Source organism: Mesoplodon densirostris, chromosome 4 (genome assembly GCF_025265405.1).
Source record: "Mesoplodon densirostris isolate mMesDen1 chromosome 4, mMesDen1 primary haplotype, whole genome shotgun sequence".
NCBI classification, from domain to species: Eukaryota; Metazoa; Chordata; class Mammalia; order Artiodactyla; family Ziphiidae; genus Mesoplodon; species Mesoplodon densirostris.
The window spans coordinates 152,609,053-152,623,501 of NC_082664.1; the positions used below are offsets into that span (position 1 = coordinate 152,609,053).

Sequence of the window (14,449 nt, forward strand, 5' to 3'; positions counted from 1 at the left end):
GGAAGCACAAGTTCGGTGACCACGGCTCCAAACTAACCAACCGGCCTATCCGCCGCGTGTGCTGAGCTCCACCTGCACTGCCTTGCCCCCAGTGTGTGCCCAAACCTAAAAGGAAATTCCAGAGTGCAAATCTATGTACAGAGTAAGGCGGCAGGAAGGGGGTGTCCTCACTGACCTCGTGGAACATGTCCATCCCTGAGAAAGGGGGGGTTCAACACCGCTGAATCACCTTCGTGGGTATGTCTCTTGTGCAATCGTGGATGGTGTTTTTTGGAATTTTTTCGTTATTTTCTTACAAATTTGACACCTGAGGTGAAGAAAATCGTTTTGTTGTTATTGACTTCATAAAGTACTCTCTTCTGATTACAAAAGGAAACGACACGGAATCACGGGAGGAGGTGAGAGCATCTGCTCATGGCTATGGTGAGGAGGGGCCGCGGGGCCGGGCGGGGCCTAGGGTGGGCGTGGCAAGGATGGGGCGTGGCTTGCCACGGGCCCCGCCCCGCCGTCGGTGCTCAGGGAGAGCTGGCCGGGCTGATGGTGGGACTGCTGGCGTCCGAGCGGCTGTAGTCGCTGAGCGAGCCGGTCCGCGAGCCCCCGCCGCGCCGCTGCAGCATCCCCGGGTGGAAGTTGGCGTGGCGGCGCGCGTGCTTGGTCAGGTGGTCGCTGCGCATGAAGCGCTTGTCGCAGATGGGGCAGCTGAATTTCTTCTCGCCCGTGTGCGTGCGGTAGTGCCGCGCCAGCTCGTCAGAGCGCGCGAACTTCTTGTTGCAGTCCTGCCAGCTGCAGGCGAAGGGGCGCTCCCCTGTGGGCGACACGGCAGAGGGAGGGTCAGTCACAGCCCACACCCCAAGCCTGCCCCTCCCTCCCTGCGCGCCTCCCTCGGTGCCCCATCTCCGACAGCCTCGGTGACAAATCCTTCAGGGTACAGGTGTGGGTGCCAGCGCCCTCCTGTCCGCAGGGTGGATGTAAGCAGACATCTCCCGGGAGGAAATGGCAGCATGCCAGGTGCTGCGGCCCCCTCAAGTACCCGGCACCGCATGCCACGCAGCACCCTCTGCAGGGTCAGCTGTCCCTAGGCGGTGGTGGGGAGCACAGGCCGGTCCCTGGGCTCTAATAAGGGAAACTAGGAGGAGAGGGTGGAGGGGTCAGGGAGAGCTCGCAGGCCTGCAAGTTTGGCCACACCACCCTGGCCCCACCAGGAGCCCTACTCCAGAGCCCCCAAGCCCTGCAGGGCTTGCAGACAATTTGCTGACGCCAGCGTCCAGCCACCATTCAGACGGTCCACAGTCTCCTCATCTGTAACATGAATGGGTCAGGATGGACTATTTCCAGGGCCTGAGAGTCTATGACCGAGATGTCTGTTTACCGCAGCAGGCTCCAACTAGAGTCTGCTGCTCCTCCTCTCAGAGATGTTCCAACATGGCCAACAGGCAGCACAGGAGGAGGCTGCGGGGTGACACCTAGAAGAGGAAGGTAAGGAAGGCTGGCTACAGTCAGGACCTCACCCCTCCCTCCCATCCCCTGCTCAGGGCAAGGGGCAGGCCAGCCTTTACCCAGGCAAACTCTGAACCACGTGCACACACACAAAAGACATCAATTACACAGGGAGAACCAGCATGGGGTTCTAGCACCCCAGAATGCAGCCCTCTGGCACTGGGGGTGGCCACACAGTACACTTTCCTGCCCCGTTTCTCCCCCTCCCTCCCGGACTCTGGCCCTGAAGCTGAGAGCCAGCCCTTGAAGCTGGTCCACCAGTGCTCAGCAGAGGAAATCTACACCGCCCACTCCAAATGAGCCCATCAACCTTAAATATAAACAGACACCCAAAGATGGCCAGACATCCAAGGAAAACCAGTGGCATGAAAGGGAAAGGCCAAGAGCAACAAAACCACTGACTCCAGAGGAAAATAGAGTAAAGCCGGGAAACAGAAGAGAATATTAAGCTAAAAATTCTAATTAGCATTCTCAAAGAAATTTCAGATAAAATTTTATGCATAAAGCAAACAGGATAAAAAGGAAGTTCAGAGAACAAAAAATAGTGCTTAGAAGTTGGGAGTATTGCTGCCCAAACAAAAATTCCATAGAAAAGCTGGAAACATACTCAAGAAAATATCCCAGAAAAAGAGAACAAAAAAACAGCTCTAGAAAATACGTGAATGCTGCAGTGTTCTCTGTCTCCTAGCAATGCTGAAGCTGAGAGCTGTGTGTGGCTCTGTTTGCTCTCCTTATTGATTTTCTGTTATGAGGGGGAGGCAGGGTGGGGCGGGGTGGTTTCACAATCAAGCAAGAGAGCAAACCATCACTTCCCATCTGTTACTAACAGTAAGAGCTAGAAGTTCAGCATCACAGGGAATCAATCTTGTGGGTTCGACATCTAATTAACAGAAGGCACTGAGGAAAAGAACAAAAAAATGGAGAAGAGGAAATTACCAAAGAAACAATAGAACAGTACCTGTCATAGAGTAAAAAAAGGAGACAGGAAACTAACATGGAAAGGGTTATTAGCACAGAGGTGGGCCAGGGAGTGAGTAAAGGCTCCTGCTGTGAGAATACCTGCAGTGTCAGAACACTAGGTAAGAAGAGGAGATCCCAAAACTTACTGGAGAGAAAGGGGAGAAGCAGGTCCTCTGGGAGGGAACAAGGCTGGGACACACACCAGACTTCTCGTAAGTTACACTAGCTGCTAGATGACAGAGAAACACAGCCTCCCAAGTTTACCTTGCACACTCCAGCAAAAATAAGAAAAAACTGAGAAGCCAGGGAAGTAAGTGAACAATGAAGGGTCATCCTAGGACAAGAGTGAGGGAGACTTGGTGGGCCACTGGAGCTGTGGGCCAGGAATCACAGAGGGAGGGTTACAAGAAGAAAGGGAGTTCCATGTACCATAGAGTATGATCAAGAGGCTGAATACATTTCAGGACATGGCCAAGGCACATACTATTCTTTGGGTAAAGGGAAAAAAGAGAGGCAGTTAGTAACTCCAGGAAAAATAGAAGACATGTAAGAAAATTGTCTACATTAGAAGCAAACTAAAATGCCACATGATTACGAGCAACGAGGGAAGAGCTCCGAGCCAAACACTGTTTTAGGGGCTTTTTGTGTATTATTTATCCTTCACAACAACCCCATGAGGTGGCAGAAGGGAATGCAGTTCCAAACACAGGCCCTGGCATACGGAAGCAGTCTTCACACAGTCGTGATCATGTGAACCCTAGCACTGCTTGTCAGTGTTTAGAATCGATCTTATAGACAAAGCCCATACCACTGATTCGTGGCCCCAGGAGAGAATTGGGTTTAAGGGAAAGGTAGGAATACATCCATGTGCAGTCAAAGGAAATCTCGAAATGAGGTTAAAAGCTATAAGGATAATCAACAAAAGAATTAAAAACAATCATATAACCATCAATTCAGGAGGAGGTGGGGGAGAGGTAAGAATGAGGTAATTCCTTAAATTTCAGGGTAGGGAGATAAGGGATGGCATCTAAAGTTGATAAAATGAGAAACAGTAATAAAATCATACAGTTTTATTTATGGCAGTAACCACCAAGACAACTAAAATCAGAGCAGTATTGATCTCTAGAGAATAAGGCTGGATTGGGAAGAGGATTTTTTTGCTGCTGCAAACTCTTTTGTGTTATGTGTCTTTTAAAAAAATCATATGCATTTATGTCTGATAACAATAAAAAGGAATGCTGAAAAATTATTCTTTAAATATCTACCCCAACACCAAACCATATTTAAAGAAAAGTCAGAATTTTAAAACTGTTAATCGGTTCTGGGGGGGAGAAAGAATCAATACAAAGTTTGAGAAATGCCGCACACTAATCCCACCCTAGGAGATTCACAGTGCACAGTTATCCTTTAAGTGTTTGGAAAGGTCCAGCACGAAATACAGTGCTGTCCTTTCACGTGACCGGCGCTGCACTCAAGACTCTAGTGCACCAGGTCCAACAGATGAGGCTCAGCTCCTCTCTCCGTGGTGTACTGATGCGTGGCCTCAGACAAAGGCCTCACTGCCTGCAGGGGGGAGTAAATAGTGGCCCCACCAAAGATACGTCTAAGTCCTGACCCCTGGAACCTGTCAATGTGACCTTATTTGGGAAAAAGGTCTTTGCAGATACAATTAAGGTAGGGATCATGAGATGAGATCACACACATTAGAAGAAAAGGGGAAAGGACTCCAGGGAGTGATGTACCCGTAAGCCAGGGGACTCGGAGTCTGGGGCAGCCACCAGACACTGGGAGGGGGGGACTAACGCTGCCAACACTTTGACTTCATACTTCTGCGCTCCAAAACAGTGAGAGAGCATACTTCTGTTGTTCTAAGCCACCCAGTTTGTGGTTAATTGGTTACAAAAGCCACAGGAAATGAACACAGTGTCCCATCCTCACAGTGGGGTCCACGTGGGGATTCTACAGGGTTGCACACAACCAGCCCTTGGCACTGTGCCTGGTACAGGCCCAGTGCTTACTCCCGAGATGTTATTTTTGCTCTTATCTATTATTCTTGTCAACTAGGTCTCCTCAGATTTGGGCCTGCCGGGAGGGGCAGGGGTTGGGGGTGCTGGGCACAGAACCAACCCAAAGCCACACTCAGCCTTGCTTCTTAATAAACCCTGTGTCCTCACTGGGAGGCTTGTCCTTTTCAGGGTCCTTCTGCTGCAACCCCGGGAGGCACGTTAGATGTATATAATTAGAGATGGGATGCATGACCCCAGGGCGGCAGCGAAAGGCAGCATCCAACAGGGTGGGATGTTGGTGCTAGGCAGCCTGGTGGCAGAAGGTGGGGAAAGCCCAGCATCGCTACTCAGCCAGCACGCAGCCCTTGGCCTACTGGGGCATCAGCAGCATGACACTTTTATGGAGCACAAAAGCAATGCCCAGCCCTGGGAACGTGGGTGTGATGTTGACAGACAGGGCTCTCCCTGGTCCGTCCTCTATTCTTCTGTCAGCCCGCTCCAGGTGGCCAATAAGCTGGTCCACAGACAGACGGATAAACCATTCAGAAGTTATGATGCAGGCCGGCGAGGAGCAGCACCGGGTTTCGCTTGGCTGGCCTCTGAGTGGTGACATTCAAGCGGCACCCGGGAGGCTGACCAGGGGCAGCGGGAGAACTGCGAACGGATGGGGCAAAGGCAGCCTGTACAGGGGGACAGAGACCAGAGACCTCCACAACAGCACTGCTCACCCTTTTAGTAAGGAACCCGGGGAGCTTTTGTTCACCTGGGTTATGTCCATTGACATTTATCGTAGAAATTAAAACAAAAACATTTAAACTCAAGCACACATTCCAGTAGCTGTCAGAGGGATGATGTCATCACACATCATGCAGCCTCTGGAACATTCCACTGTATTCTTTTGAGAAAATAAAGGACAAATAATGCTATTGTTGAGAAAATAGTTCTGACCTTATCTGGAGGGTCTGGAGTCCCTGCAGGTGTCCCTGGGCCTCACTTTGAAAACTGCCACTGCCGCTCGGGGACTGACCCAGGTGGCACGTGGCTAAGCTGAGCTAGGGGAGGGACGGTTGCACCCAGAGCGGGGCAGGGGCCAGCAGGTCCAGGACGGCGGGGCGTGCACCCGTGCACCAAACAAAGCCAAGCCTCTTCCTGGCCAGGCTCAAGTTCCGCACCTGCCTCCTCCTGGGATGTGACCGGAAGACAGCAGCGGTACCGCGGGGCTGCCACCGGAGGGCGCTAGGCCCAGCGCACAAGGGACCCAGCCCCCAGACCCCTGGAGGGAGCCCAGGCCTCCTGCAGCCTCCCTGGAGCCTAAGCCTGGGGTGCGCGCACTTCAGGTCGCTCTGCCCGCCCCCCTCCTTCAGAAGCCAGGAGGGCGGCAGGTGTGTGGGCGGAGGGGGCAGTGGGACAGGATGGCGAGAGGGCCTAGTGAGGGAAGGAGGAAGGGGGCTGGATGCACAGGGAGGAGGGCGGGCCAGGGTCACTGTGGGGGGCGCTGGGGATCCAGGGGCTGGAGCGTGGGTACCCGCCAGTGGGTGCTAGGCCCCAAGGAGCCAGGACTGAGGGGTGTGGGTAACGGTGGGGGCAGGTCGAGGACCTGCTCGTGCTGGTCGTCGGGGGCGCTGTGCGGGGAGGAGCTGGGGGGCCGGGCCTGGGGGTATGCAGTGGCGGGAGGGGGATAGTTGGGGGCGGGCGCACGCAGGTAGCGGGTCGTGGGGGCGGGCCGGGGGCACGCAGGGCGGGGGTTACATAAATGTTCCCTGGCACCCTGCGAGGAGGCCGAGAGCAGTTGCCTCATCTTATCAGGGAACAGGGCGTCCCACACTCTTGCCCAAGCCGCAGGCCTGGGCGGGAACAGTGTGTTCTCTCCGAGAAGCCACAAGAGGCTCCTCGCGGAGCCACCCCCTTGGCCCCGCCCCAGGCCCGCCCCCCGCAGGTGCAGCTGGGCTCACTAGTGCGCATGCTCCGGCTCAGACCGCCTCCTGCTCGCCCTCTCAAGGCCGTGTTCCCCATGACCTCCCTCGCCCCATCCAGCCTCGGCCAAACTGCCAGCCTCCACAGGATGAAGGGAGGTGCTGGCTCTAACAGCACCTATAAAAAAGACCGTCGTGGCCCTTTTCTGTCTGTGAGCCTCTGGTGGGCAGTCAGGGGCGGGGAGTTGGGGTGTGTGTGTGCCCTGAGCCAGGACCAGAGCAACATCTGCAGAACAGGGCCCCTTCTGGGCAGTGAGTGCCGGGGTCTACCGGCCCGAGCTCGGGGAAGCCTGGCTGAGCTTCCCTCCGTGGAAGGGAGAAGGGAGGAGAGGCATCTCTGACCAGGGGCCCCGGGACAGAAAAGCAGATGGTGCAGGGGTACCCAGGCCTGCAAGAGCAGAACTCAGTGAGCACAAGGCATCCGTACAGGTGTGTGTCTGGGGCGGGGGGGGGGGGGGGCGGTGATGGTGAGAGGCAGGCCTGGTCCAGAGAGTCAGAGGGTGGCACGGGGAGAGGCCTCCACAGAGAAACAGCTGCTCCCGGGCTCCCAGGCCCCAGCTACTCGCTGCTAGCAAGAGGCCTGTCATTCATCAATAGATAGCTCCAATCTGTGGTCGCCAGCATAGGGCTGCTTCCAGCTCCCAACCTCAAAACGGCCACGTTCTTCACTCCTGGGAGGCCCGCTCTCCCTCCCACTCTGAGGCATCTCGGCAGATGGCCGACCACTGGGGCCAATCAACCGCCAGCCTCTAAGGAAAGCCAAGCTGGTTGGGGTCAGCAGAAAGGCCTGTCCTCTAAGGGGGAGGCTGACTTTCCTATTTTCTTTAGGAGGACATTCGGCTACTCTGCCGGTGGTTTACAGACCCACATGGAGCTGACACACAGATGCCCCGTCTCCTGGGAAGTCCAGGCTGCAAGCTCTTACCCACCATTGTACAGGTGAGGGAGGTGAGGCCCAGGAAAGAGAGTTGCCACTCAGTGGGGTCCCCCTCACCCTAGGACTCAGCAGGCAGCAGAAGAGGCGATTTCGGCATGGAAGCAGCCCCTGCAGGGGTCAGCGCCTGCCCCTCCCCAACTCCTGCGCTCCTACTCATTTGTCATGGCCGCATCTCACAGTAACTGTGAGGGTTAAGAGGGAGAATACACAGGTGCTCAGAGGAGATATGCTGTTATCAGTGGTGGGGCTCCTGGGAGCGTCCCCGGCCAGACACCAGCCAGGACTCATCTCTGCTGAAACAGCCTGGCCCTGGGTGCCCTCCTCCACCGCTGCTGTGGTGCACGCGTGTGGCTCATCACACGCTCCTGTGTACTCTCACACATGCTAGGGCTGGCAGGACACGAAGGGAGGCGGCACCTGGCTGGAGACTGCTACACACAGCCTGGGGGCACGGGTTAAACAAGAAAATCCGCCTTCTGCAGACGCGTGTGTCTCCACGTTTGTACAATGGATGCAGGTGTATTTTTAAAAGGAGACGTTTTGGGTTGTTGCTGTGCCTTGCTTTGTTTTGGAATAGGATAACTTGATCCTAAAATTCATTCAGAAAAATAAACAAATAGAAACAGCCAGGAAAATGCTGAAGAAGAAGAATGAGGTGGGGGGACTGGACCACCAGATACAACATGCCGTTGCAGAAGCTGCTGACCGGCAGTGGAGCACAGCGGAAATGCCTGGACCAGATTCTAAGATCATAGGAGCTGTGTAGCAGAAAGCAGTGACACCTAAGGCAAGGCAGAGGGGCAGTGTCCAAAAATGTCTCAGGATAACTAGGTAACAACCAGTCCATGCTTCACACCTTAAACCAGGCTAAGTTCTGAATGCGTCAAAGATTTAAATGGGAAAAGTGAAACCACAGATGTTCTAGGGGAAAACCTGAGAACATTCCTTTAAAATGCTAAGATAGAAGTTCTTTCTATGAATCAAAGTCTAAAGCCCGTAAGTGAAAAGATCGATAAATTTGACAACAAAGTCTAAAATATGTCTCCACAGAGAAAGTCACAAGGAAAGGCAAAAAATAAATAACAAACTGAGAAAAATATATCTGCAGCTCTTGTTACAAAGGGCTAATCTCCAATACAGGAAGAGTTCACAGAAATTAAAAGGAAAACATAATACTCAATAGAAAAATAGGCAAGGGCTGTGGCTGACAGTTCATAAACAGGAGGTACAATGACTCCTGAGCACCTGAAAAGATGCTCAACATCACCCATCAGGAGACAAATATAAATGAACCCCCAGAGACACCTGACTTTTTACCTATCAGGGTGCTGAGACGGTGGGAACAGGTACTCCCACACTTTGCTGATGGAAGTACAAACTGCTACAATCTCTATGGAGGCCGGCTTGGCAATAACTATCCAAATGACAGACGTGTGTATCCTCTGAACTCACAACTTGGGGGAGCTATCCTACAGACACACCTGCACACCTGCAAGATGGGATGTGTGCCTGACTATGCGGTGCAGCAAAAGCCTCAAGACAATTCATGCCCTCCCAGGGCCCATTACATAAATTTAACAGACACCCATAAGACAGAATCCTGTGAAGAAGGAGTGGAACACGTTCTCAACTGAGACGGAAAGGTCTCTGAGGGACAGCTCTGAGTGAGAAAAGCAAGGTCCCAAGCAGAACGCGCGGTCAGGAGGCTGAGTACTGCGTGCACACCCATGCGTGTCTGCCTGTGTCTGCAGAGGTGCTCTGGGCGGGCATCTGAGAACCTGGAGCCGAGGATGGTGGGGGCAGAGAGCTGAGTGCACAGAGGGCAAGGAGGACTTGGAGAACTTTCCTTGGGAGACGACTTAAACCCCCAGATTTTGAAACACACAGTGTATTTACCTATTCAGAAAATAAAAAACAGAAATCTGTAGCAAACTAGGAAACGGTAGCCACAAATAACACAAATTGAAAAGCGGGTGTTAAATGAACAACGCTCGCATTCCTGGCTAGGCTGTTTCCACAGCACATCCCAAATCCCACCGCCACAGATACCAGTCCAAGGGCTCCCCTTAGAACCTGGCAGGGCGGGTGGGCTTGAGAGCATGAGAAACTCAGAAACAGCAATTAAGTCCAATCTGCTTTTCTAGAAGGAGTTCCCAGGGCAGGACCCCAGGGCTCCAGAGCCCCTGGTCCCACTGCAAATGGGGTTGGAAGGCATTCCCTGATAAAGAGTTTGACAGACCTGGCCTGACTTAGAAGACCATGGTGACGCATTCTAACAGCAGCAGACCCAGGGCTGTAATCATGCGCTGGAGGTCCCCCAGGCTCCTGTCATAAAAGTCGCTCTGTCCACCCTCCCACGACTGACTGACCCTTTGGAACCAGCCCAGGTGGACGGGGCAGGTGCCAGCTGCCACCCTTCCTCGCCTTGCAGCCCAGACGAATTCACCCCACTGTCAGGACGCAGACCCCAAGTTCCAGGCAGGAGAATCGGTGTCCTCTGCCAGAGCTCGGTGAAGAGGTAGGAACTGGGGGTCCTGTTCAGGCTTCTGGGAAAGGGTTTCCCCTCGGACCAAAGAAAGCCAGGATGAGGGCAGGGCATGCGCGGGGCGGGGGGAGCAGGCACAGAGTGGAAGAGCCTCTGGAGCCTTGCGGGACTAGGACATCGGGGGTGGCATAGTCACCGGCGGACACACGGAGAGGTCCGAGGAGACTCACACCGGAGCCAGACCGCAGGCCAAGCCCCTGGCCAACCTGGCCACCCCCACCCCAAAGAAGCCAACTCTTCAAGGTCAGCCGGGGCCCCTGGGAGAGGGCCTGGTCCGGTGGGCTACGTGACCCCCCCTCCTGTGCCACTCACCACGGGCACAGCAGCGCCCTGCTCTCACCCGCTTCTCCACACAGCCTGTGCAACCACTCTGGCCCCACTTCCTCTTCCTGGGCCCCCTCCCCCAGCCCTCAGTTCCTCCCCGCTGTGCCTGCCGGGTAGGCCTGGCTGGCAGGGACCCCATGGCGCACAGGCGTGTACTCTCGAGGTGTGCTACTTGGGGCCCCACCCACCCCAAGACACAGGCAGGGGTCAGGACGGACCATCTCAGAGACAGGGACTGAGGTCGAAAGTCAGAGTGACCTCCCCCAGCTCACACAAGGCGTGGCTGGCCCGCGTCCAGCTTTCCTCCTTCCCCACCGTGGACCAGGCTCGGCTGTGGCCAGCTGCCCATGCTGACCTCGGCCACAACGTCCCAGGTGAGAGCAGGAGAGGAACCCTGGAGGTCACTGGCCCATCACCCAGACGGGGCCCAGAGGCCGGCACCTGCCCCGCCGAGACCACCCTCCCCACTCACCCCAGAAGGCCCCCCTCGGCTCCACAGGGAGGAGCCAGCAGCCCCCTAGCCTGGGCAGGGGTGTCCCTGCCTGCACCCAACATGTGCGAAGTGCCGGGCGGCTCTCTCCTGAGAGGCTGGCCTGTCTGCAAGGACTGGGCACCCAGAGGCAGCACCCTCAAAACCAGAGCCCGGCACCCCGCCTCCAGGCCCAGCACCTACACCTGGCCTGTTCCAGGTGCAAGAAGCAGGCCCTGTTTCCCTCAGGGAAAAGAGTCACGAGGCTCAAACAAAACAGAGCCAAAAAATGGACTTTTCAGAGTTGACTTTTCATAAAGCAAATAAATCAGAATAAAAATAAATAAGCCATTATACTATAGTCCTAAAATGCCTTTGGTTTTTGAGAGAGCTGATGCAAAAACAAAACCTCAGTCACTGACCTACTTTTGCTACAACAGTTGAAGACGCAGAGGACCTACCCCAGACACCCAGGAAGGAGCCCAGGAAAGCTCCCGGGCCCCACCCTCAGCAGCCCAGGTCACCAGACCCACCAGTGCCCGGCTAGCCTCGGCCGCTTGGAGCAGTTTATACCCAGTTTTGTTTGCGGAGAGCAGATGCTGGAGCAGTAGGCCGGAGGCCTTGCCCTGCAGCAAACCTGGGTGCTGTTCCGTGCATCCCGGGCTGCATACATGGCGCAGGGGGGGCCACTCACCGCCCCGCCCCCTCCCCACCTGAAGAGATCCGCACTGCCCACTCTGACGGGGGAGAACAGCACTCTCAGCGGCCTTCCAGATCAGGGGACAAAGGCCGGCCCCTCCCCTGTCACAGGCCTGGCTAGGGCCTGCCCTTCTCCTCACATCCTGCCTGGCCCTCCACCTGTGCCTATGCCCTCCCCTGGCCCAGCCTGGAGCAGGTGTCCAAGGGAGCTGACCCTGGGGACGTGGGCCAGGAAGGAAAGCAGAAGCCATTCTGAAATCCCCACCCCTGCAGTGCCCCCAGAAACCTCAGGGCTGGAGCGACCCCTTCCTCTACAGGTTTGCAGGGGACTAATGCCTAGGGAGGGCCAGTGAAAGCTGCCTCCTCCCCCCGGGACCCCGAGATGGTGCTCCTTGGAGTCGCCCCCAAGGTCACCGGAACCAGGTTTCACGTGCTGGGTGGGGTGGGTGAGCACGGAGCTGGCCGGCTGTCTCTCTGATGTTCTCGCAAACCACAGGCAGGGGTCCACTTACACACGCAGTTCCATTCCCACGGGCCAACCAGGAACACAGACCACAGAGCGGCTGAGCCCCACTGTCCTGTGCACGTGGGAGACGCACGTGCTGCAGAGCTGTAACTGCAGGAAGGACGCACGGTTATTTTGGGGTGATCTAGGGAAGACAGGACTCACACATGTCCTTTCTGAATTCCTATAGTTTTCAACTGCACTGCTTTTTGCAGTCAGAAAGAATGCAATACACCAGCGACGAATACATACGTGTCCATACATATACAGATATTACAGACTTCTGTTACAGAATAACAGTCTCACCAAACTCCAGCTCAGCTGACTGGGCCTGCTTCCATGGAAGCCAGCACCCCTGGCCTCTGGTGAGGGAGCAGCACTCATTTACACGCACGGGCGCACATGCCTGCAAAGGTCAAAAGGACCACATGCCAGGAATTTCAGAAAGGTGTTTTCCCTGCGCTTGCTAAGGGTTACAAAACACATTGGAAAATTTCCGTTCCCAAGGTCCCCTTTCAAACAGCAATAATAAAATACCAATGGTTTCTGCCAGCAGGTGGCCAGCAGCCACTCCAGAAAAGGGCTCTGGAGTCTGGCTCTGTGTCTCTGTGTGTGACACACACACACACACACACACACACACGACTGACTCACAACCCCGTGTTTCTCCTAAAGGGACATGCAGGGAGAGGCATATCGGCTCCCACCCCAAAAGCTTCCAGACCCCGGACTACTACCCACAAGGGACTTTCTCCAGGTGATTGAATGCCCTGAGCGACTCGTGAGCTGAGCCCAAAGAACAGACACAGATGTTTCCACTTCTCTCCTCTCTGTTTGATGGTCACATCACTAACTGCCTCCAAAGAGAAGCTGTGAGCATCTTCCCCGAGCTGAGGGGAGCAACTCGGTCAAGGCCCCGGCCCCCTTGACTGCAGTCTTGGGGGTAGCATCCCCTGCCTGGGAATCTGTGATCTGCTGCACACTAGCCCTGGCAGCTGCTGACAGCCCGGGAGGGACATTTCAGGCCTTTCAGGCTATCTCATCAGAGATTTTCTCAAACACCCCAGAAAGGCAAGGACATGAGTTTGGAATCCAAAATTAAAGATCCAGGTTTGGGCTTCCCTAGTGGCGCAGTGGTTGAGAGTCCGCCTGCCGATGCAGGGGACACGGGTTCGTGCCCCGGTCCGGGAGGATCCCACATGCCGCGAAGCGACTGGGCCCGTGAGCCATGGCCGCTGGGCCTGTGCGTCCGGAGCCTGTGCTCTGCAACGGGAGAGGCCACAACAGTGAGAGGCCCGCTTACCGCTAAAAAAAAAAAAAAGATCCAGGTTTATTTGCTTGATAAAAATGTTCTTCACATGGGGCTGATCAAAAGCAAAGGGAACTCGTATCCAAAATATATAAAGAACTCTTCAATCTCAACAATAAGTGAACATTTGATTGTAACACTGAACAAAAGATCCAAACTCAACTGAAGAAGATGTACGGATGGCAAACACCATGTGAAAAACGCTCAATATCATTTGCCATCAAGGAAATGCAAGTAAAACCATGAAATGGCACTACACACAAGTGAGAGTGGCTAAAATCCAAAAAACTGACCGTGCTAAACGCTGGTGGAGTAGCTCAAACTCTCATTTGCTGCTGGTGACAATGCAATGTGGGACAGTCATTTTCTAAGACGGTTTGACAGTTTCTCATGAAGTTAAACACAGACTCACTAGACAAGGCAGCAATCCTACCCTAGGCATTCGCCACGGGAAAGACCCTTTATTCACAACCGGCCAACACTGGAAGTCAGCATTTTCTGCAGGTGAGTGGATGAACACGAGCTGCATCCACACAATGGAGCACAATTCAACCATAAAAAGAAAGGAACCGGGCCTCCCTGGTGGCGCAAGTGGTTGAGAGTCCGCCTGCCGATGCAGGGGATACGGGTTCGTGCCCCGGTCTGGGAGGATCCCATATGCCGCGGAGCGGCTGGGCCCGTGAGCCATGGCCGCTGAGCCTGCGCGTCCGGAGCCTGTGCTCCGCAACGGGAGAGGCCACAACAGTGAGAGGCCCGCATACCGCAAAAAAAAAAAAAAAAAAAAAAAGAAAGGAACCACTGATTCATGCACACACAAATGGATGCGTCTTAAATGCATCTTGCTAAGTCGAAAAAGCTAGACCCCAAAATCTATACGTTGTATGACTATTCACATGACCTTCCGCCAAAGGTAAAAACTAAGGACGGGGGCTTCCCTGGTGGCGCAATGGTTGAGAATCTGCCTGCTAATGCAGGGGACACGGGTTCGAGCCCTGGTCTGGGAAGATCCCACATGCCGCGGAGCAACTAGGCCCGTGAGCCACAACTACTGAGCCTGCGCGTCTGGAGCCTGTGCTCCGCAACAAGAGAGGCCGCGATAGGGAGAGGCCCGCGCACCGTGATGAAGAGTGGCCCCCGCTTGCCACAACTAGAGAAAGCCCTTGCACAGAAACGAAGACCCAACACAGCAAAAATAAATAAATTAATTAATAAACTCCTACCCCCA

At 54.7% G+C, this 14,449-nt stretch overlaps 1 protein-coding gene across 1 annotated transcript in view; it reads right to left on the reverse strand.

Annotated features, from left to right (window-relative positions):
• Window positions 1-313: 313 nt before the first annotated feature.
• KLF13 (KLF transcription factor 13) overlaps window positions 314-14,449 on the reverse strand; it is a 41,290-nt gene continuing 27,154 nt past the window's right edge. Inside the window, exon 2 of the mRNA XM_060097500.1 lies at window positions 314-805. Within this exon, the coding sequence (XP_059953483.1) occupies window positions 516-805 (290 nt within the window). The 3' untranslated portion in view covers window positions 314-515. The remainder of the gene's footprint in view (window positions 806-14,449) is intronic.